The 24,500-nt window shown below is 38.7% G+C and overlaps 1 protein-coding gene across 1 annotated transcript in view; it reads left to right on the forward strand.

The window, feature by feature from the left end:
- Window positions 1-24,500, forward strand: part of MCUB (mitochondrial calcium uniporter dominant negative subunit beta) — a 94,712-nt gene that overhangs the window by 60,171 nt on the left and 10,041 nt on the right. The window contains exons 2-4 of the mRNA XM_041760218.1: window positions 13,094-13,169; window positions 14,072-14,242; window positions 18,132-18,236. Of these exons, the coding sequence (XP_041616152.1) occupies window positions 13,094-13,169; window positions 14,072-14,242; window positions 18,132-18,236 (352 nt within the window). The remainder of the gene's footprint in view (window positions 1-13,093; window positions 13,170-14,071; window positions 14,243-18,131; window positions 18,237-24,500) is intronic.

Genomic DNA, 24,500 nt, shown 5'->3' on the forward strand with positions numbered 1-24,500 from the left:
AATGAGGGGCAGGTGAGGCAGAGGGAGAAGCAGACCCCCCCCCCCGCCCTGCCCTTGCTGAAGAGGGAGCCCCGATTCCAGGACCCTGGGATCATGACCTGAGCCCAAGGCAGACACTTAACCAGTGGAGCCACCCAGGCACCCCAAAAGATGTTCTAAAAGAGACCAAAGGGAAAAGAATATCTTCAAAGTTCTGAGGGGAAATAACCTGGAGTATTATGTTCAGTAAACTATTAGCTTCAACAAGCTAAAGGCTGAAGACTAAAAGGTTATTGAAAGTTCTTATCTGGAAGTATAAACTTGAATATCTAAAAAAACAAGATGTAAGAAGAAATGGAGAGTAAAATAGTTGGAAAACATACAAATGAATTGAAGAAACAGTCACTATATAAAACAATAGTTGTAGTGTCAATTTAGGGTTTCCTGAAAAATAAAGTGGAAATCATTCCTTGTGATTGATACAGTCTAAATCCTCTATTGTTCAGCAGGGTAGAGAAATTAACTTTACACATCAAATCAAGTAAGAGTGGCTCAGAATGTGATAAAGCAAACACTAGAGGGATAGAGGCAAAAAAGCCATATAGTTTCAAACCAATAGAGATACAGGAATATTTTTTAAAATTATATTATTAAAATAAAAGAAAAAAGAAGGGAGCAAAGGAAAATCAGGATAAAGACAAAACACAAAATAGGATGGCAGATATTTATCTGGGATAATAAATGTAAACAGATTAAACTCAACGGCGAAAAGGACAGAAGTTGCCAAATTTATTAACCTTGATTGAGGATTTTACTACACATACAAAAGATCTCTTGGAAACATTACTCAAAGTTGTACTGAGCAAAATTTAACATGGAATAAGAATGCAGAAGAAATATTGAAGAAGGAAATTCATAAAAAGAATAAAAAATTAATAAAACTTAATATTTTGTTGAGTTTTTTTTTTTAGTTTTGTTTTGTTTTTAATGTAGACTCTATACCAACGTGAGGCTTGAACTCATGACCCCAAGATCAGAAGTCACATGCTCTACCGACTGAGCCTGCCAGGTGCCCCAAAACTTAATGTTTTAAATCCTGTTTTATATACCACCTAATGTAGAGTTCTTCTGTGAGATGTGTCAAGCAAGCAAGTAAAACTCATTGGTTAGATCATTGTTTTGCTTTGAAGCTTGTCCTTGGTTTCATTAGTGTTTCATCATGGTTTTTTGTAGAACCTCACACTGAGCGCTTGAGCTTTCATGATTTCTTTTTGCTTGTTATCTACCCTTCTCTCCTGCCAGATCATACTAATACAGAGTAGCTCATTTTTTATGAACTCTTCTGACTTATCTCTAAATTACGTTTTAAACCTACCTAACAAAAATTGCATTTTGTGGCACACACTAGGCAGTTATCTTAACTAACACCTCGGTTTCTTTTAGGTACTACATGAACCATCAGTGTTAAATTTTTATTTTTTGACCTAGCTAGTAGTCAAAGGAGAATAGTTCATAACATGATTGAAACAGAACAGAAACAGAAGTAATGCATACAGCATTTGACTAGTAACCAGCATTAACTTCCATGTGTTAAGTGTAGTATCTCAGCAAGACCATGTTTATATCCTTTTGAGCGCTTTGCATTTAAGCCAGTCATTCCTGCATTGTCTGGACTTACCTCCGCAGGATCCCTAAAATTCATGTGGGTGTATGCATGTGCACATTGAGTGGATGTTTGTATATTTGTGCGTATATGTATTTATATGTATTTTCATTTGTCCTTCTTTTCCTTTCTTCTCTTTACCTAACAAGGAAATGCTTTTTTTTTTTTTTCTCCAAGGATTTTTATTTATTTACGAGAGACACACAGAGGCAGGAACACAGGCAGAGGGAGAAGCAGGCTTCCTACAGGGAGCCTGATGTAGGACTTGATCCCAGGACCCCAGGATCATGACCTGAGCCAAAGGCACACACTTAACCACTGATTTACCCAGATACCCCAAAGAAATGCTTTTGAAAGCAAGTAATGAAGGACTACAACCTATACAGATAGATGGTACTAGGCTAATTTGCTTGTCTGTTACCAAACATGTTGGCATGTTAAAATATTAAAGTATATTGGCTTAAGAATACATCATTTACAATTAATGAATTGGTTTTAGCATCACTGTATGAATGTAGTTTCTTAAGAGCTATTTGTAATAGAAGTACCTAATACTTCCTCTTATTCAGACCTCTTGGCTGTTCAGACCACTTTTTGTTTTTAATATGGATTTTAATAGTGTAGAGTTGATTTTAACAACTACTGTTTCTGTCTTCCAAAGTCCCCTTCCTTACACTTCGTCCAGAAACAGAGCTCACTCTCCCCACAGGTGTAGGCACAGCATATGATAACCTGAGCAGGGTGCAGTTTCATATCTTGCTTCCCATGGGGTGACAGTATTGACAGTACAGTGAGGCAATTTAAACAATGGGGGCTCCTAAGTGCTTGACTGTGCTCACTTATTCACTGACTTTAGGCAGATTACTTAATCTCCTCATGTTCCTGTATTCTAACAATTAAGATGTGGGGAACAGCCTGCACATAGGTGTTTATAGCAGCTTTATTTATAATCACCACAATTGAGAAGTATCCAAGATATCTTTTGGTAAGTTGGTGGACAAATTGTGGTACGTCTAGACAGTGGAATATTATTTAGCACTAAAATGAAATGAGCAATGTAGACAACAGTATTATAATTGTCAAACTTGATGAGAGACTAGATCTTAATTATTCCCACCCTCAAAAAGAAATGATAATTATGGAGTGCTAAATATTGATATGGCAACCATAAACATATCAAATCAATGTTATACACCTGAAATTTACACAGTGCTGTATATTAAATATATATTTTTTTAAAGATTTTATTTTATTTATTCATGAGAGACAGAGAGAGAAGCAGGCTCCATGCAGGGAGCCTGATGTGGGACTTGATCCCAGGTCTCCAGGATCACATCCCAGGTCTCCAGGATCACATCCCAGGTCTCCAGGATCACACCCCAGGTGAAAGCAGCGCTAAACCTCTGAGCCACCGGGGCTGCCCTTTAAATATATTTCAATAAAAAACCAACAAAAGAAATAAGCTGTCAAGCCATGGAAAGACCTGGAACCACCTTAAATGCATACTACTATTAAGTGAAAGAAGCCAATCTGAAAAGGCCCCATACCTGTATGATTCTGACTGTATGACATTCTGGGAAAGGTGAAACTGTGGAGACCATAAAGGATCAGTGGTTACCAGGGGCTGCAGGACTGAGAGGGAAGCAGAGCACATAGAATTTTTAGGGCAGTGAAATTGTTCTGTGTCTTGCGCAATGGTGGGCACAAGTCATCATGCAGCTATTAAAACCTGTAGAATGTACCACCAAGAGTGAACCCCTGAGGTATGCTATGGACTTTGGGTGAAAATGACATGTGAAAGTGGGTTCACAGATTGGAACAAATGTACCACTCTGGTACAGGGTGTTGATATTGGAGGAGCTGATGGGGTGGGGGCAGGAGAGTTGAGGATGTATGAGAATTCTCTGTATTTTGTTCAATTTGCTGTTTTAAAATTGATCTAAAATATAAAGTTTATTTTTGAAAACTGAGGGAGCCACATGCTGGGTTAGCCCCACAGACTCTTGTTTACCGACTCCAGTTCTCTAGCTGCTTCCTATTACATCAGTGCTAAGCTAATTTTCTTGATAAATGAAGTGATAAATATATTTGAATGAAAAAAAAAAGATGTGAAGTAATAGTACTACCTCATATGGTTGCTGCAAAGATTAAGATACTGCATGTAAAACATCTAGCTCTAGAAGAAAGAAGAATGAGGCAAGCAAGGAAGAAAGGGAATGAGATGAGATTGGTCAGACAAGCAGCATCTCATTGGCCATGATAAGCTTTTTTTTGTTGAGGTGTAAAGGGAAGCCATTGAAAAATGTTAAGCAGAAGAGTAGAGTGATTGTGTTTACATTTTAAGATCACTTTTGCTGCTTTGAGGAGGGTAGCTTGGAGGAGAGCAAGAGTGGAAGCAAGTAAATGAGTTTGGAAACTTACAGTAGATCATGATGGCCTGGACCAGAGCATTAACAATGAAAAATTGGAGAGAAGTGGCTAAACTGTACAGTAGAGTGGATGGGTTGATGAAATTGATGGCATTAAGAATTACTCCCAGGTTTGACTTGAACAGCTAGGGAAATGGTATGTCAGTTACTGCAGGGGGAAGGTAGAACCAGAGGAAGAAGTTTCAGGGGGTAGATCAAGAGTTTTCTTCTGGATAAATCCAGTTTCAGATGTATATGATTATGTAAGGGGAGATTTTAGACCAGCATTTGGTGTCCTAGACAGGACCTTGGGAGAGGTCTGGCTAGAGAGTTGAGGGGCTAGAGATAGAAGCCTGATAGATAATATGTTAAAGAGTAAATGGGAGTTAAGGATGAGCCAGTGTAGATAAACTGAAAGGTTTGGCTAAGGAGAGCATATGAACGGGGCAGTAGGTGGAGGGATATGTTATTAGTGGAGGGTTTGGAACTTTTTAAATATGAGAGATAGAAGAGCACTTACCTCCTCAAAATACATTTACATTCTGAGGTTCTGGATGTTAGGATTTCAATGTGAATCTGTGGATTAGAGGGAGGATATGATACAGTTTGGCCCATAAGGGTGTTCTGTTGCATTCTGCTTCCATCTGGGTTTAATTCCCTTCCTCCTGACCTGTGATAGTATTATAGGTTGGTATTTTCCCTTAGCATCTTGAGGATATTCCTACATTTATTTAAAAAGTGTTTATTGAGCCCCGATATTGTGTGTCAGGTGCTTTCAGCAGTAAACCAGACCAACTCCTCTGTGCTCCCAGGGAGTGTGCACACTAGTGGATAGGAAATAGCGTTTGTACAGGTTGTGTTTGGACAACCTGGGGTTTGGAACTTTTTAAATATGAGAGATAGAAGAGCATATCTGTGTACTGAATCTGTAGTTTGAGACATAGTGATAAGAGATGGAGTTAAGATTTTGAGAAAGCCTGAGATATAGAAGATGGAGAGCAGTTGAAGAGGCCTGGCCTTTCAAGAGGAAGGTCACATGATTGTAATAGAAGACAAGGAAGTGATAGTAAGAATAGAGTTCTATAGTTTTATGGCAGGAAGATGAGAGAAAAATATGTGTTGGCTACACAAGGTAGGTACACGGACAGGGCTTTCCAGTGTACCTGAATGGGATGGGAGAAGACGCAAAGGCAAGGAAGCAAGCAACAGTGTGTGCTAGTCCAGAAACTGCAATGTTTCCCATGTCTGAAATCAAGGGTTGGGGGGTGGATGGTGCTAGTGATGGTAAGGTGAGACCAGAGAACCGAACAAGAATCAGCTTATGGAAAGTTTTCTTTGAAAATATTTCTCTCTGTAGTAGAGAGCAGAGAGAGGTTTTTAAATCTAGAACTAGTTTGACTTTATCTGATTTCAGAAGATTGGAATAGATCTTACTGTGGAATGAATTGGTGGGAAAAGCTGTTGCAGTGATCTAGGCAAGGTGACTCGGACCTGAACAAGGGCGGCAGGGGTGCAGATAGAGGGAGAGGATGGATTTGGGGGCTCCGTGTGAATTAGAATCTGCACGCCTTAGTGGTAGTTCAGTTATAATTACTGGTCTACCAGTTGATTTTATGGAATATTAGTTGTTGATAGCTCTCAGGGCTTTAGTTCTTACAATTGGTCATTAGTGGTGTGAATTCAGCAAAATAAGGAATAAAGGAGAGGATCAGGTCTATGGAGGAATGAGGAAGCTCAATTGAGGAGGTATTAAGGCAGAGGTACCAGTGGACTGTCCCAGTGAGGACCTCTGGTGAGCCTCCACCAGCAGGAGGCTGGTTGTTCCTGGGATGCCCACATGTGTCTGTTTTTGTCTGATCCTGAACCTTAGGAAGATTTGCTTGTTTGGGTTCAGACAAGTGTTAATCTGGAGTTGTACTGAGTAAAGCAATATGAAACAAAATATTTACAAGACATTTTATAATACATTATCAGGGTCCCAAAACTATTACTGTGTTATGATCTAAACATCCTGCAGTCTTCTCTGAAGAAAAAAAAAATGAAAAGAAAAATCTATGTGCAAAGATGTTAGCTGATAATGGTAAAAATTTGAATATGATGCATAGAAAATAAACTAGAAGATATATATTATATATGTGTTAACTGTGGTAATTCTAGATTATGGCTTTATTGGTGGCTTTTCTTTTTGTGAGCCTGTGATGTGTAGATTTTCTAAAATGAGCATGCATTCCTTTCCAGTGAGGAAAGAATATATAGAATAGTGTATAAGTAGTGTTGGAAGTGTCCAACAATAGGTAAATTGTAAATTCTTGTACATCTGTAGGATAAGTGGTTATGGGGCATTTAAAGTTATTTTGTTAATGAGAACTTTTGAGGTAGGTAAATGCTTATAAAACCTTAATCAGCTCTTCATGGACTATGATTATAGGAACATATATATATATATATATGTGAAGAAAGGCTGGCATGAAAGAAGTCAAGGGTTGGGAATGTAGATGCTTGTTTTCTATATTTCTCAAGTTGGTGCAATGATTTGTTTTACATTTCCTCTTTTTTTTTTAGTTTTCTGGTTTTTAAAGGATTTTTTGCTTTTTTCCACTTTCCTTGAAGAATTTTGTTCCATTTTTTTCTGCCTCAGAAACTGTAGATTGAGTGGTTTCCTTTAGGTGTTTAATGTACACATGTAATTACAACTTTTCTAACAAAGTCTTAAGTTTTTCATTGTCTTTGCCCTCTTCCTGAACATGACAAGGATCTTCACATGTCCTAAGAATCCAAAGTAACATAACAAACCTTGTTTAGGATTTTCTGCTCATTTTAACATCAAAAAATGGTTTAAACTTTCTTAACTAATTTATTTACCACCATATTTTGTAGCTTTGATATTTGTATCTGTTTCCTGGGGCTTCCATAACAAAATACCTCAGGTTGGGTGGCTTAAACAACAGCTGTGTTTTCCTACAGTTCTGGAAGTCAGAAGTCTGAGGTAAAGGTGTTGGCAAGTTTGGTTTCTCCTGAGGCCTCTCCGCTTGGCCTATAAATGTTCCTCTTCTCCTTGTGTCCTCATGTGGTCTTTATTCTGTTTGTGCACATTGCCTGTGCCCAAATCTCCTATTCTTAGAAGGACACGAGTCATAGTGGATTAGGGCCCACACTTACCTCCTCAAAATACATTCACATTCTGAGGTTCTGGATGTTAGGATTTCAATGTGAATCTGTGGATTAGAGGGAGGATATGATACAGTTTGGCCCATAAGGGTGTTCTGTTGCATTCTGCTTCCATCTGGGTTTAATTCCCTTCCTCCTGAAGAAGTTCATTAACAAAGATGTATGGAAAGGAAGCTGATCTCTGTATATCTTTGAAAACTCTTCATTTCCTTCAACCCTCAGAATTTCCTGTGATAGTATTATAGGTTGGTATTTTCCCTTAGCATCTTGAGGATATTCCTACATTTATTTAAAAAGTGTTTATTGAGCCCCGATATTGTGTGTCAGGTGCTTTCAGCAGTAAACCAGACCAACTCCTCTGTGCTCCCAAGGAGTGTGCACACTAGTGGATAGAAAATAGCGTTTGTACAGGTTGTGTGAAGGTAAGTTTTCATTTTTCTAGGGTAAAGAGCTAGGAATGGAATCATTGGGTCACATGGGAAGTGTGTGTTTAACTTTATAAGAAACTGCCAGAAGTTTTCCAGAATGATTGTACCGTTTTACATTCTTGCCAGTAATGTGTGAGAATTAATTCCTCTTTAAGGTTTATCTTTTTGTGTTATACCTGGGTGAAAGCCTGTCTTATTCATTAGTTTTCTTTTCTATTGACTTTATCCAGTCTAGAATTTATCCAATCCATTAATAACTGGCTTTCTTGCCAGTATATAGATTTTTTTTCTATTTCCAGAAATCCTAATTAGTTGATCATAGTTTTTTGTTTCTGCTGGTTTTCTTATAATTTTTTGTTGACTTTCTGGAAGCTAATTCTCCCTTTTATCTTTGAAGACCCTAAATATAATTTATGTTAAAGTCAGCTTTGAATGAGTCTTATTTTTATTTTCTCTAAATGTAATTAATATTCAAAATAAAGTTGTCGGTTCCTCCTTAGCATTTCATTTCTCATATACTAGAATTTTGGAGTATAGACTCTACGAGTTTATCTTTCATTCTGTACTCACCCCTTTCTGGCTAGTAATTTTACATTGCTTCCAAGTGGGATCCTGTGGCCAGAGCCCAGAATCGGTTCTTAAATTTCCACCTACGGTCCCTGCCCTGGAATGTTGCAGTGATACTGGAGATATCATAGACCAAGTTATCAAATGACTGGAAGGCTTGCCATGCATTTAGTCTCTCCTACCCCTAAAAGGGTCAAACTCTCAGTTCTTAGAATTTTTAAGAAAAAAAAAAAAAAGTAAAAATGTGACTGTCCTAGAATTAAAAAATGAACACATTAAAGAATTTATTTTATTATAACATAAAGGAATCCAGGTAGATGTTATATCCAGCCAAAAGGAAAAATGAAAATTGTACAAATTTATGTGGAGAGAAGAATTTTTTAGATGAATTGCAATTGGAGATGAAACTGATTAGGGGTATTGAATCACTACCAGGTTGGACAGAATGTATATACCTATCCATTACCTACAGTTTAAATAGTTGCAAAATGGCCCCAAACCAGTGAAAAGGGCTAGAATGTGTTAAGTTGAAAAAGTGTGCTATAGACAATATATATTTTTCTATTGAGATACTTTTTTTCTTCAGGATCCAGAACCTAGCTGACTCTCTACTTGAACCTTGCTTAAAACATTGTGTTTCTCTTTTGTTTTGGTACAAAGAGATACATATGCTGTTTTTTAATGGAGCACAGGGGTCCCTTAAGTGTGCATCTTGATTTCATTAACAATAAGTATATTTAATTGAAAATATGCCAGATCTTTAGAAGCAATCTGATCTTGCCAATTGGCCCCAACACATGCTCGTTACACATCTTCTTTCTACTACCGCCTGCCTCCCTTTTACTTTGAAGCTCAAACAGACCTCTCCTATATTTTTTTTTTCAGACCTCTCCTATATTAATCATATTTTTCCCTTTTGTTATCTTCTAATATAGCCATTTCCTCCTTTTTCTCACAACCCATTTCCTTCTGAACACTCAGCCTGTCAAAGATCAAGGAAACTGGTATATCTTGAAGCTGGGATTGCAACTTTATCTGATTGCAAATCCTATGTTCTCTCCACTAGACCACCCTGACCTTGCAGGAAGACTTAGAGGAAATGTTTTTTAGCTGGACCTGGAGAGAGTGACAGGATTTGTTAGGCAGAAGTAAATGCAGAAGGTACTTTCATGAAAAGTCAGTGACTCCTGGCTTGTCTGGGTCCTAAGTTTCTAGTGAGTGATAGAACTGTGGAGGTGAGTTGGTCCATGCTGTACTTCGTGGGCTCATAAACTCTGTCTTGTGCTTGTGTAGTACTTTGCTTTGTTTAATTTCTATATCAGCTCTGCAAGATAGATGTTATTCCCACCTATCCGTTGAGAAAACTGAAGCACGGAGTTGGCCCTGTGACTTACCTGTGATCTCCCAATTGTTAAGCGGCTGAATTAAGTTTAGAATCCCAGTATTTTTGGCTTCCAGGCCCACTGTTCTTTCTATTTTATATAAGCTGTTGAAGCCTAAGAAGTTTTTAGGGTTGTATTATGATTGATTAGAGTTGTATTTATGAAAAATATGTGATAAATGAGAAGTCTGAGTCTTTTTTTTTTTAATAAAGATTTTTATTTATTCATGATAGAGAGGCAGAGACACAGGCAGAGGGAGAAACAGGCTCCATGTTGGGAGCCCGACGAGGAACTTGATCCCGGGACCCCAGGATCGTGCCCTGGGCCAAAGGCAGGTGCCAAACCGCTGAGCCACCCAGGGATCCCCTTGAGTCTTCTTTTGATATGATCCTGAGTATCATACCATTTGAAGGTAGTGACCTTTGACCCAGTGCTAAAATTTGGAATTCAAAATGATTCTATGCAAAATTTCCACAGTGCCCTGGAAGCCATGGAGGATCCTCTGGAGCCCAGGTACTCAGAGTGTGATCCTCACACCTGTAACTTTAGTATAACCCTGGGGCTTATTAAAAATGCAAATCCTTACACCCCTACTTTCAGACCTACTAGATCAAAAATCTCTGCGTGGGTTCCAGGAAACTTTTTAGCGAGCCCTGTCTACTTAACAGATGCTAGTGTAATAGTCAGGTGATTCTTGGGAAGCATGCAAATACTTGAGAAAGCTCTGGTATGTTTTGCTGGCTCTTCTACCTTTCAGCATCTCCTGGTTGTCAAGTGGTTGCCTCTAACATGATTTCCCTGGTAGTAGATGAGAAGCTTCATCAGCACATTAAGTGATACTTTCTGATCGGGAATTACCATTGGTATCTAGGAACCTGACTCATAAGCTATCTAACTTTATGTTGGACTCTAGCATAGAATTTAGCTAGGATGTAAAAGTGGTACTATAGAGAAAAAGGCTTGGAAGGCTACATACCAAACTGCTGTTAAAAAATTATTCATGGCACTCATTGAAGAATGGTAAGGCAGACTTTATTAGGGGGACAAGGACAGTGGGGTTTTGCAGTTGAGAGAGATTGGGCTCAGCTCCGAATGCAGCAAGGAAAATGGGGATTTATATCTGAAGGGCAGGGTGGGTGGGAGTGATGGATGGAGAATTACTGAGAGGGGAGAGTAATTCTTTGCTAAACTGACTGACAAAGACTCTTCCTGAAAGTAGACCAGGATGATCAGATAATACCTATACATGGAGAATGAGGAATTTGATTGGATACCGAGGGTGGAGGATTCTGGCTAAACTGACAGGTTTCTTGTTAAAAGGGACTCTTGGATGATATGCCAGAGGAGCCGAACTAAAGTTTAGTTGAGAGAGTCTTTAGGGTGCTTGGGTGGCTCAGTAGGTTAAGTGTCTGCCTTCTGCTCAGGTTATGATCTCAGGGTTCTGGAACGGAGCCCCACAGCCCTGCTCTGAGGGAACCTGCTTCTCCCTTTCCCTCTGCTGTTCCCCTGCTTGTGCTCTTTTTCTCTCCCCCCACCCCCATGAAATACATAGTCTTTTTTTTTTTTTTAAGTTTTTCTCATTACAGCAATTATCTCTGGGAGAAGTTGTGAAATGGTACAGAAATAAAGGGGGGAAAGAGGGGAAAAAATAAAGGGGAGGGCTTTAACTTTTACACCTGGCTTTTTTTATATTTGACTTTTATACATAGAGAATCATTTATATCATTAAATATTTTTATTTTATATTTTTAAAGATTTTATTTGTTTCTGAGGGGGGTAGGGCAGAGACATAGGCAGAGGGAGAAGCAGGCTCCCTGCGGGGAGCCTGATGTGGGACTCCATCCCAGGACCCCAGGACCATGCCCTGAGCAAAGGCAGACTGAACTGCTGAGCCACCCAGGCATCCCTCATTAAATATTTTTAAAGAAGTATTTTGGTAGAGAATTTTGATGTGTTTTCAAGAAGATACATTTTTTTTCTCAGTTTCTTATAGTTTAACTAAAAATAGTAGGAAAAGAATAACAATATTGTACCATCCATTATCCAGACTTGGAGAACTTCTACCTACTTTATTCAGTGAGAGCTACATCTATTTTAAGAAATAGGGTTTTCTTTATTTTTGTGTTAGTAGTGAATTCGTTTTAGAAATAAAATTCAAATGAACAGCCATAAATGAACGTAACAGATGATATTCTGTTGTAACTAATAGACTGTGTTGTGTTTAATACTAGAAATATGTATCTGAATGTTTAACTTACTGATAACCTTGTTTTGATTTTGAGGGTAGTGAAACATTGTTTCATTTTTCATAGCAGTGAGCACATTTTTAACCATTTGATTTAAGTGTACCCTTGTATAAATGAAAACTTGAAAAATATAATTTAGAAAAGAATTCTTGGAACACCTGGCTGGCTCAGTGGAGCATGCAACTCTTGATCCTTGAGGTTATGGATTTGAGTCCCATGTGGAGATTACTTAAAAATCTTTAAAAGCAACCAGAGAAAGAATTCTTCATTTCATAATTACTGGCAAGTTTATTATTAATAAACCCTTTGCAAGGTGATACGTTAAAATCACTGGATGTTCGGATACCTGGTTGGCTCAGTCAGTACATATGTCAACTCTTGATTTCAGCTCAGGTCTTGATTTTCAGGGTTGTGAGTTCAAGCCCTGTATTTGGTTCCATGCTGACGTGGAACCTACTTAAAAAGAAAAAAACTCTGGATGTTGTGACTGGGGTTTGTGACCTCTGGTACAGGTTCTTTTGAGTGCCAAATGCCTATGAACCAATTTTCCAGTGCCCTTTCTTTCAACTACCAATGTGTCTTTATCTACATAGCACACCGTGATGTCATCTAGTCTTTAAGCCCCAGAACAACTGTAAACCAAACACCAACACAAACTCTAAAATATGTCCCATAGTAAAGTAGCCATTTTATTTTTTTTCTTCTAAGATTTTATTTTTATTTATTCATGAGAAATAGGTGGGAGGGGTGCGGTGGCAGAGGCAGGAAGGAGAAGCAGGCTCCCTGTGGAGCAGGAATCCCAATGAGGGACTGGATCCTGGGACCCTGAGACCATGACCTGAGCTGAAGGCAGATGTTTAACCAACTGAGCCACGTAAAGTAATCATTTTAGATGTTCTAAGCCCAGCAGGACTGTCTGTAGAACTTTCTGTGATGATGAAATGTTCTGTTTCTGTGCTTATACAGTAGCCAATAGGCACCTGGATCTATGAAATGTGGTGAAAATGACTGAGAAACTGAATTATTAGTGTTAATTTTAATGTTGATGGTCACGTGTGGCTAGTGCCTACCATATGGGACAACAAAGCAGAAAGGTTTGGTGAGCCTCTCTCTAAGGGCTTACTTATCTGAGTATGTGTGGGAAGCTGAAGTGTTTATCATGCTTATCCTGTAAGTTTAGAAAAATCTTCTGGTAAAGACACTTATTTCAACTTTCCCACTTTTTCTAAAGAAAAAATCATCTTTCTTACAGGTTTTGTGTGTGAAGCTGTGTGGAAATCTAAAATTCTATCAATCACATTTTTATGGTACAGTGGTGCCCCCTGATGGTAAGCTTTCTTATCACTTCTTTGATCTCTATGCTAATGTTTTTGCATTCTTCCAAATAAAAGGATGAGTATGAATTTTGAGCAAAATGGACTTTTCTTGTGCCTCTCCATACTCTCCCCATCCCTGCCCCCAGTTCAGGTCTTCCCTTTTCTGCTGCCTTAATGTCTCTCATGTCTTTTGGCAAACTCCTACCCTGACAAGCAGATGAGTTATAGATGAATTAGAAGCAGTTTCTGCCCTCAAGAACTTAACTCTTCACCTGGCAAGACTGAGCAGATAATTATAATAAAGTGTGACACATTCTTAATGAAATGTTTTTTTTTCATAAAAAGATTGTATTTATTTATTCACGAGAGACACAGAGATGCAGAGACACAGGCAGAGGGAGAAGCACGCTCCATGCAGGAGCACGATGTGGGTGGGACTCCATCCCGGGACTCTGGGATCACGCCCTGAGACAAAGGCAGACAGACGCTCAACTGCTGAGCCACGCAGGCGTCCCTGCTTAATGAAATGTTATTGAATGGTAAAGAATAGGTAAGTTGTAGTATAATGAAGGCACTATTATAGGAATTCAGAGGGTTAGGAGTTCCACATTTAAGCATTTTTTATAGAATCTTGTATTTTAAAATTGCTTTTTAAGAATTAAGTTTTGGGGATCCCTGGGTGGCTCAGCCATTTAGCGCCTGCCTTCAGCCCAGGGCGTGATCCTGGAGTCCCAGGATCAAGTCCCACATCAGGCTCCCTGCATGGAGCCTGCTTCTCCCTCTGCCTATGTCTCTACCTCTGTGTGTGTGTGTCTCTCATGAATAAATAAATAAAATCTTTTAAAATAAATAAATAAATAAAATAAAAATTAAGTTTTATCCATTCCTATATTCCTGCTTTTTTTCTTCACCAGAAGTAACAGTTAATTATAGACATGGACTTCCCTTGATAACACTCACTTTGCCATCCAGAAAAGAGCGCTGTCAATTTGTGGTCAAACCAATGTTATCAACAGTTGGCTCATTCCTTCAGGACCTACAAAATGAAGATAAAGGTGTCAAAACTGCAGCCATCTTCACAGCAGGTACATATATATTTTTTCAATTTGTCTTTTTCTCTTCTTCTGAACCTTTGTTTTGTTCTTATTCTAGACAGTTGATTCTTTAATTCATTATATAATAAATAGTTGGCCTTTATTGTGTCTTCCATTTTTGTATATCAGTAATATAAAAAAATTAACTCTGTTGAATAAAGAGTTAATGGAATAGGTTTAACATAAGTGTCAGTTACTTATTTTATAAACTTAGTCCAAAAATTTTTTCTGAGGAAATTTTAATGACAGTCATTAGCATGTAAATTTCAACACAATTTGAATAATCAGAAAACAAAATGCAGTTTTAATGATTAAAATAGCTAGTGAAGGGGGATCCCTAGGTGGCACAGTGGTTTGGCGCCTGCCTTTGGCCCAGGGCGCGATCCTGGAGACCCAGGATTGAGTCCCACGTCGGGCTCCCGGTGCATGGAGCCTGCTTCTCCCTCTGCCTGTGTCTCTGCCTCTCTCTCTCTCTCTCTCTCTGTGACTATCATAAAAAAAAAAAAAAAATTAAAAAAAATAGCTAGTGAATAGTTATAGAAATCATTCATTAATCTTTATTTTTTTAAAAAATATTTATTTATTCATGAGAGGCACAGAGAGGAGGTATGTATATATATACATATATATATATATATTTATTTATTTATTTGTTTATTTATTTATTTATTTATTTATTTATTTTGTTAATACCAGTAGAGATGGTTAATAACTAGACATTTCAAGTTTTAGGGTATAGCTTTTATGCCCTCATGGTCTGAAGTGGTCTTCAACCTACTGCCCCTAAAATAGAATAAAGAATTCTTTAACCCAGCCCAGCATAGAGGCTATAAATAGCGATAAATGACCAAATTTACATTTTTATTTTATTGTAGTTTGACATGCTTAGAGTAAAATTATTTAAGCATTAGTGATTACTGTTGCAGTTTTGAAAAGGAAATCATCTTCCCTATCCAAGTTTAGAGCCAAATGAGGGATAGATATAGAAGCAGAAAAATAGAGATTAAGAATTTATTTACTCAACAAATTGAGCATCTAATATATTCCAGGCACTGCTAGGTGCCAGAAGCAGAGCAAAGAACAATAGAGATAAAAAAAGTCCTGCTCTTCTTGAGGTTATATTTTAAGAGGAGAAAGAAAAAGGTAACGAAAATATGTAGTATGTTATCATGACTATTACAGAGAAAAAGCAGAGTGGGGCTGTGTTGGGTGGGAGGTGCTCTCAGAGTGGATTTGTATGTGGTGGGCGGGGGAGATGCTTGCAGAGTGGGTGTTTATGTGGTGGGGGAAGATACTCTGGAGTGGGGGGGTGTGTGCTGTGGGAGGAGGTGCCTTCAGAATATGGGGAGTTGGGAGGGAGGTATGGGAGGAGATGCTCTCAGGAAGGCAGGGTTTGGGGGGGGGATGTGATGTTCTAGGTTGGAAGGAAGACCAAAGAGAAGGGGGAGCTGTGAAAATGGGGGAGCCCTCCTGGCAGAGGCCCAGTTGTGAGAGTCAAGCCTCGGTGGCTGTAAAGGAGGCAGCTGGGTTGAAGCAGTATTGGTGGGAGGGATGAGGGAAAGCTTTATTGTAGGTTATGGTAAGGACTTTGGATTTAACTGCAAGGGGAGCTTTCTTCCTGACAAAACCAGGATCAGAATATAAGGTTTTAGTCCTGTAACCACAGTGGCCTAGTGCTTCTTCTCTGAACTAGACTGAACGGTCACAGGAGCCCTCAAAGCCCAGGGGCCAGAGCCTGCTTGCTAAGCTTCTAAGAACTGGCAGTTGCAGGCCCCTGTGCCCAGAAGGGCACCGAGCACAGTCCTTGCCTGATGGTATATGGACTCATCTAAGTGTCCCTTCAGTGAATGAAATAAGCAAGATTAAAGCGGTGATTGACATGTACCGTGCTTGTTTCTAAAAATCTGAGTAGCTTTGAAACATAAAGCATAAAGGGAAAGACAGGAATCTTAGAAAAAAGGGCTCTTGAGACTGAGTGAAAACACTTTATTGGGGTTTAAATCAATACTTACCCAAGAATCGGTAGAAAATTCAAGACTGTATCATTAGGTCCTTAAAAGTGTTTCACATAAATCTTTTGGCTGTATAAAGGATAATGTAGTACTTCAACTGAGAAATTGCACTCAGGTGATTGCTATTTATAGTCATATTTTAAGGAGTAGGTTTGAAGTCATTTAAATGTAAATTTTTAAATGACACTTGCAAAGTCATATAAAATGATTTGGTGTGTTGCTGATCTTTAAAAAGAGAGAGGCTCTCTGTGGGTGGAATTTGCCTGCATTTAATCTGGGCTTGAAAAGAGTGTTCTAAGCTTGTCACAGTTTTGCCCATAGTGTGGGTTGAATTATTTGGCAATTCCTGGGAAAATGATGTCACCCCAACTGATGAACAGGAACCCAAACAGCCAAATTCAAGGAACAGACCCAGGTGCAGACTTGACTTGCTGCCTTCTGGAACAAAAGAATTAGAGCCAGACAGGAGGCAGACAACCAGGTTCTTCCTGATTTTGCTAGCAGCATTATTGTTGTCATACATATTAATATCGCCGAAATAGCTTTAGTTGAATGTAGCCAGGCAAATGCCGGGCTAGGAGAAGATAACTGTCCTGGGCTTTATATCACTTATGTGTGGACTGTTCTAAAGGGATAATGATAGAGGAACCCTTATCTACCACCAGTTTGCTTATTCAGTGAATTTGCTTTCTTAACACCTGGGTTGCATTAAAGTGTACTACACTTTTTTAACTTAAAAAATATAATAAAAACTAGGCTATATAAGAAGCTATGCCAAGCACACCACACTGAGGTTAAAATTTTTCAAGAGGTTCCCCACCCCCTCCCAATTGTTCCTAGGGTATTTGCAGTTACTATGAAAACCACACATAGGCAGATTGACTCCATAGGTTTAATTATGTTTATCAGTATCCCTGCTGATACTGGGTTCCTGTTCATCAGTTGAGGTGACATCATCAAGCTTCCCTCCTGGAAGCTTTGCCTCTTCACCTTTCCCCAGCTAGAATAGCAGGGAGCCCTCTGTGGTAGTGGTTGGTGGTGCTGTTTGGCCACTAAGTTTTAACAAATCAGTCACCTCTAATAATTAAAAGGCTTCTAAATGTTATTACCTGTGTGCCTTACACATACCAATCAGGGGCCAGCAGACATGGACTCTGGCTGAGCAGAGGAGTGTGTGAGTAGATTCTGGAGATTTGGAATTCACAGAGAACCAGGCTCAGAAGAAGGCAGGGGTAGAACAGAGCAAAGACCAGGTTAGCCTAGGATCCACCTGATGGGCTCTGCTGACACCTGCACCCCCTACATGTCACCTCCACTGCTCTGGCCTTGCTGTGAAGTGTTCCCACCTTCCTTGAGGCTTTATGTGACCTTGTGCAGATAAAGTCTCACTAAGAATATCTGCCTGGATCCCAGCCCAGCTGACCAAGTGAGAGAGGGAGCACCTGCCTGCTCTGTGTGGTCCTGTGTAATGCAAGGTAGAGCAGGAAGGGAGGATTCCTCACCATGGGAACAGTATTGGATATGGAGAGCCCTCGAAAATGAAATTGTCCACTACTGTATTGTAAAGACCTGGTTAGTAAATATTTTCTATATGTTGGAAAATGGTTTTCACCACTTAAAACGAGGACATAGGGATCCCTGGGTGGCACAGCGGTTTAGCGCCTGCCTTTGGCCCAGGGTGCAATCCTGGAGACCCGGGATGGAATCCCACGTCGGGCTCCCGGTGCATGGAGCCTGCTTCTCCCTCTGCCTATGTCTCTGCCTCTCTCTCTCTCTCTCTCTCTCTGTGTGACTATCATAAATAAATAAAAATTTAAAAAATAATAATAAAACAAGGACATATTTTTACATTATGTACTTTCTTTCAGATGGCAGTGAAATTCCAGCTTCGACCTTGATGGAAATTTTGCTAATGAATGATTTTAAACTTGTCATTAACAAAGTAACATATGATGTACAGTGCCCCAAGAAAGGTAAGAGATACAGCTATGCAACCATCTCAACATTTCCCTTTTAATTGTGGGACTTTTACAGGGAGCAAGCTTAAGAACCTTCTTAATTAACCAAATAACCAAGAAGGCTTTTGGTAACCGATATTTAAGTTTTGCTAGCAGGGGTATGAATGATCAATAGCAGTTGCCCAGCAGGGATTTTAGTGTCATACACTCTTTTTATAGTTTTAAGACTTCACTTTGGGATCTTGAATGCTTAACCTGACATTATTGGGTTAAGAAGAAGTGGGCCTGGGGATCCCTGGGTGGCGCAGCGGTTTAGCGCCTGCCTTTGGCCCAGGGTGCAATCCTGGAGACCCGGGATCGAATCCCACATCGGGCCTCCGGTGCATGGAGCCTGCTTCTCCCTCTGCCTGTGTCTCTGCCTCTCTCTCTCTCTCTCTCTGTGCGACTATCATAAAAAAAAAAAAAAAAAATTATAAAAAAAAGAAGTGGGCCTGAAAATCCAAGTGCATATCAATTGTATCGTGCTTAACTCTTTTTTAAAAAATAGACTTGATTTTTCTTTTTTTTTTTTAGATTTATTTATTTATTTACTTACTTACTTACTTATTTATTTATTTATTTATTTATTTATTTATTTATTTATTTATTTATGATAGAGAGAGAGGCAGAGACACAGGCAGAGGGAGAAACAGGCTCCATGTAGGGAGCCCGATGTGGGACTTGATCCCGGGACTCCAGGATCGGGCCCTGGGCCAAAGGCAGGCACAAAACCGCTGAGCCACCCAGGGATCCCCAGACTTGATTTTTCTTAGAGTAGTTTTAGTAGGTTCATAGTAAGATTGAGCAGATAGTATACAGTTCCCATAAACTCTCTGTCCACCACCCCATAGCCTCCCCCACTGTCAGGCAGCAGAGTGGTACATTTGTTATAATCCATGAACCTACAACTGGCCCATCATTACTCAAAGCTCATAGTTGACATTTGGGTTCACTCTTGAGTTTTAATAAATGTATAATGACATACATCCACCATTATAGTATCATACAGAGTACTCCACTACCCAAAAGTCTTTTGTGATGTGCCCATTCATCCCTTCTACCCCTTCAACCCCTGGCAACTGCTAAGTATGTTTAGGGACATCTGGGTGGCTCAGTGGTTGAGTGTCTGCCTTTGGCTCGGGGTGTGATCCCGGGATCTGGGATCAAGTCCCACATCGGGCTCCTTGTGGGGAGCCTCCTTCTCCTTCTACCACCCTCTTGCTCTCTCTCTCTCTCTCTCTCTCTTTCATGAATAAATAAATAAAACCTTAAAAAAAACGCAAAACCAGTATGCTTGGTTTTGTAAGAAACTGGCAAACTTTCTTCCAAAGTGGCTGTACCATTTCGCATGTCCCTCAGCAGTGTGTGAGAGTTACTGCTGCTCCACCCCACCTCCTTTTCAGCATTTAGTGTTGTCAGCGTTTTGGATTTTGACCATTCTAATAGGTGTGTAATAGCTTATTTTTTCTTAACTTGCACTTGCTTAATGGCCTATGATTTCAAATGCTTATTGTATTCTTTGGTGAGGTGTCTTTTCAAGTCCTTGGCCCATTTTTTAAGCAGGTTGTCCATTTTTCATTGTAGATTTAAGATTGTTTTGCATATTTTAGATAACAGTTCATTATCAAATCTTTCCTTTGCAAATATTTTTCCCCCTATCTGTAGCTTGTCTTCTCATTCTCTTGGCATTGTCTTTTGTAGAGCAGAGGTTTCAATTTTAATGAAACCCAGTATATCATTTATTTCTTTCATGGATTGTACCCTTGGTGTACATAACAAGTCATCCTCATACCCAGATTCGTCAGGGTTTTCTCCAATGCTCTAGGAGTTATATGATTATGCATTTTACATTTAAGTCTGTGATCCATTTTGAGTTAATTTTTGTGAAGGATATATGGTCTGAATCTAGATTCTTTCTTTCTGTTTGCTTTTGCATGTGAATGGCTAATTCTTCCAGCACCATTTGTTGAAAAGGCAGTCTTTATTGTATTGCCTTTGCTCCTTTGTCAAAGACCAGTTGACTATATTTATATGGGTCTGTTTCTGGGCTCTCTATTCAATTCTTTTTTTTTTTTTTAAGATTTTATTTATTCATCCATGAGAGTCACAGAAAGAAAAAGAGAGAGAGAGAGAGAGAGAGAGGCAGAGACACAGGCAGAGGGAGAAGCAGGCTCCATGCAGGGAGCCCGATGTGGGACTTGATCCTGGAACTCCAACTTGATTCCGGGACTCCAGGATCACACCCCAGGCCAAAGGCAGGCACTAAACTGCTGGGCCACCCAGGGATCCCCTCTCTATTCAACTCTATTGACCTGTTCATTCCTTTACCAATATCAGGCTGTCTTGACTACTATAGCTTTATAGTAAGTCTTGGAATTGAGTAGTGTCAATTCTCTATTTTTCTTCCATACTGAGCTGGCTATTCTAGATCTTTTGACTTCCCATTTAAACTTTAGAATCAGTTTGTTGATAACCACAAAATACCTTGCTGGAATCTTGATTTGGACTATGCTGAACATACGTATAGATAAAGTTGTCAGTTTCAAGTCCTACTTCCCATGAACATGGGAACATCTCTCCATTTATTTAGTTCTTCTTTGATGCCTTTCACTAGTTTTATAGTTTTCCTCATAAGGATCTTGATCATAGCTTGTTACATTTATACCTAAGTATTTCCATTTTTTAGGTGATGATGTAAATGGTAATATATTTTAATTTCCAAATTCCACTTTCTCGTGTGTTATAAGGTGATTGGCTTTTATATACTAGCCTTGTATCCTGCAATTTTGCTATAATTGCTTATTAGTTTCAGCAGTTTTGTTTTGTTGATTCACATTTTCTACATAGACAGTCTGTCATCTGTGAACAAAGTTCTATTTCTTTACAGTCTGTTCACTTTTATATCTTTTTTTTTTTTTACTTCATTAGCTAGGACTTGGCATATGATTTATAAAAGAGTAGTGAGAGGAGATACCTAGCTTTTTTCCTGGTCTTGGCAGGAAAGCTTTAAGTTTCTCATCATTAAATATGTTATTAACAAGTTGAGGAAGTTCCTCTCTATTCCTGCTTTGCTGAGGGTTGTCATCATGAATAGGTACTGGATTTTTTTCAAATGTATTTCTCCATTTATTGGTATGATCACATGATTTTTCTTCTTTGGCTTTTTGATGTAATGGATTGCATTAATTGGCTTTGGAAAGTTGAACCAACCTTCCATATCTGTAATAAATCCCAGTTGGTCCTGATGCATAATTTTTTTTATACATCGTTGGATTTAGTTTACTAATACTTTGTCGAGGATTTTTGCAACTTTGTTCATCAGAGACCCTGATCTTTAATTTTCTTTTCCTGTAATGTCCTTATCTGATTTTTGCATTAGGGTAATGTCTCATAGAATGAGTTAGGAATCATTCCTCCTGCTTCTATCTTCTGGAAGGGATTGTAGAGAATTGGTATAAAATCATATTTAAATGTTGAATAGAATTCTTCAGTGAACCCATTTGGGTCTAGTGCTTTCCATTTTGGCAGGTTATTAGTTAATGATTCAATTTTTAAAATAGATACAGGCTTATTCATATTGTCTATTTTTTCTTGTGTTTATTTTGCCAATGTGTCTTTTCAAAGAATGGATCCTTTTAATTTGGGTTATTAAATTTGCAAGCATGGGGTTATTCAGAATTTCCTTTATTATCCTTTAAATGTTCATTGGATCTATAATGATGTTTTATCTTTCATTTCTGATATGAGTAATTTGTGTCTTCCCTTTTTTTCTTGTTATGGCTAGGGGTTTATATCAATTTTAATGATCTCTCCAAAGAACTAGCTTTTGGTTTCATTGATTTTCTTTATTGATTTTCTGTTCTCAATTTAACTGATTCTTTTTTTTTTTTTTAATTATTTTTAGGTAATCTCTATACCCAACATGGGGCTCAAACTCACAACCTCAGGATCAAGAGTTGTATGCTCTTCTGACTGAGCTAGCCAAGCACCCCTTGATTTCATTGATTTCTGCTCTAATTTTGTTTCTTTTCTTCTGCTTATGTTGAATTTAATGTGCTTCTCTTTTTCTAGTTACCTACAGTGGAAACTTAAATTATTGATTTTAGATGTCTCTTCTTTTCTAATGTATGCCTTCAATTCTATAAATTTCCCTCTGAGCACTGCTTTGTTTCATCCTACAAATTTTGATAAGTTGTGTTTTCATTTTCATGTAGTTCGAAATATCATGTAACTTTTCTTGATTTCTTCTTTGACCCATGTGTTATTTAGAAGTATGCTGTTTAATTGCCAAAAATTTTGAGATTTTCCAGCCCTCTTTTTGATTTATTCTTAAAGTCCATTGTGGTCTGAGAGCATACATTGTAGGATTTATATTCTTTTGTATTTGTTTGGATGTGGCCCCAAGTGAGATTTATCGTGGTGAATGTTCCATGTAAGCTTGAAAGGTATGTATGTTCTCTGTTGTTGGATGAAATAGTCTGTACATGTTACTTCTATCCAGATGATTGATAGTACTGTTGAGTGTAGCTATGTCCTTAATGTTTTGGGGTCTTTTTTTTTTTCTGGCTGGATCTCTCCATATCTGATAGAGAGTATTGAAGTCTCCAACTGTTATTGGATTTATTTCTTCCTCCTTGCAGTTCTATCAGATATGGAGACACTCATATTTTGACACTTTATTGTTAGTTACATACACATTAAGGGTTGCTATGTTTGCTTGAAGAATTGACTCCCTTATGTACTTATGTAATACTCTTCTTTGTTCTTTTCTTTAAAAAAAAAAAAAAAAAAAGGATTTATTTTTTCATAAGAGAGACAGGCAGAGACCTAAGCAGAGGGAGATGGAGAAGCGGACTCTCTGCTAAGCAGGGAGCCCGACACAGGCTTGATCCCAGCACCCCAAGATCGCGACCTGAGCCACCTGGTGCCCTGCCTTCTGTTGAATTTTCTCATGAATTTTATGATTCCATTTTTCTTTTATAGCATATCAGTGATAGTTTTAAATATTACTTTTTTCAGTGATTGCCCTAGATTTTGCAATATACATTTGCAATTAACCCAAATCCACCTTTTTTTTTTTTTTTTTAAGTTTTTTCCCTAAGTAGACTCCACACTTAGTATGGAGCCACTTTCAGGGCTTGAACTCAGAACCCTGAGACCAAGACCTGAATGGATATAACCATCTGAACCACCAAGGCTCCCCTAAAGATTTTAAGTAATCTCTATACCCACTGTGGCTTGAATTTATAACCTTGAGACCAAGAGTCACACGTACTACCAGCTGAGCCAGACAGGCACTCCCAAATCCACTTTCAAATAACACTAGATGGATTGTTTCACAGGCATTGCAAGTACCTTGTAATACTATGTATTTCTAATTCTTTCTTCCCATCCCTTGTTACTCATTTCACTCATATATAAGCAATAAGCATTGAATATACTTTTGCTGCTATTATTTTGAACAGACTGTTGTTAGCTGAAGTAATAAGCAAAAAGAAAAATAATTTTATCTTCCTTTATTCTTTCTTTAATGTAGAATTCCTTTATGTAGATCTAGGTTTCTGACCTTGTATCATTGTCCTTTCCTTCACTTTTTTTTTTTTAAAGATTTTATTTATTTATTCATGGGAGACACAGAGAGAGGCAGAGACAAGGCAGAGGGAGAAGCAGGCTCCATTCAGGGAGCCTGATGTGGGACTCGATCCCGGGACTCCAGGATCACACCCTGGGCGGAAGGCAGACGCTGAACCTCTGAGCCACCTGGCACCTCCCCTTTCCTTTACTTTTAACACTTCTTGCAAGGCAAGCCCATTGGCAACAAATTATCAATTTTTGTTTGAGAAAGTCTGCATTTCTCCTTCACTTTTGAAGGATCATTTGGTGGGATAACAGCATTCTAGGTTTGTGTTTTTTTTCTCATGTTGACACAGAATGAACACATCTTTTAGAGTTTCTAACAGAAAGAAAGAGGATTTTATTGGAGTCTAAGTTGGGACAACTGCTTGTCTTCACAAAGCAGTGGGTGCTCTGTCAAAGGAACATTTGGTGCAGAGTTTTTACTTTTTTTTTCTTTTTTTTTTTTTTTACATAAAAAGTTACAAATCGGGGATCCCTGGGTGGCTCAGCCGTTTAGCGCCTGCCTTTAGCCTGGGGCATGATCCTGAAGTCCCAGGATTGAGTCCCACATCAGGCTCCCTGCATGGAGCCTGCTTCTCCCTCTGCCTGTGTCTCTGCCTCTTT

This window comes from Vulpes lagopus, chromosome 6, assembly GCF_018345385.1.
Source record: "Vulpes lagopus strain Blue_001 chromosome 6, ASM1834538v1, whole genome shotgun sequence".
NCBI lineage: Eukaryota > Metazoa > Chordata > Mammalia > Carnivora > Canidae > Vulpes > Vulpes lagopus.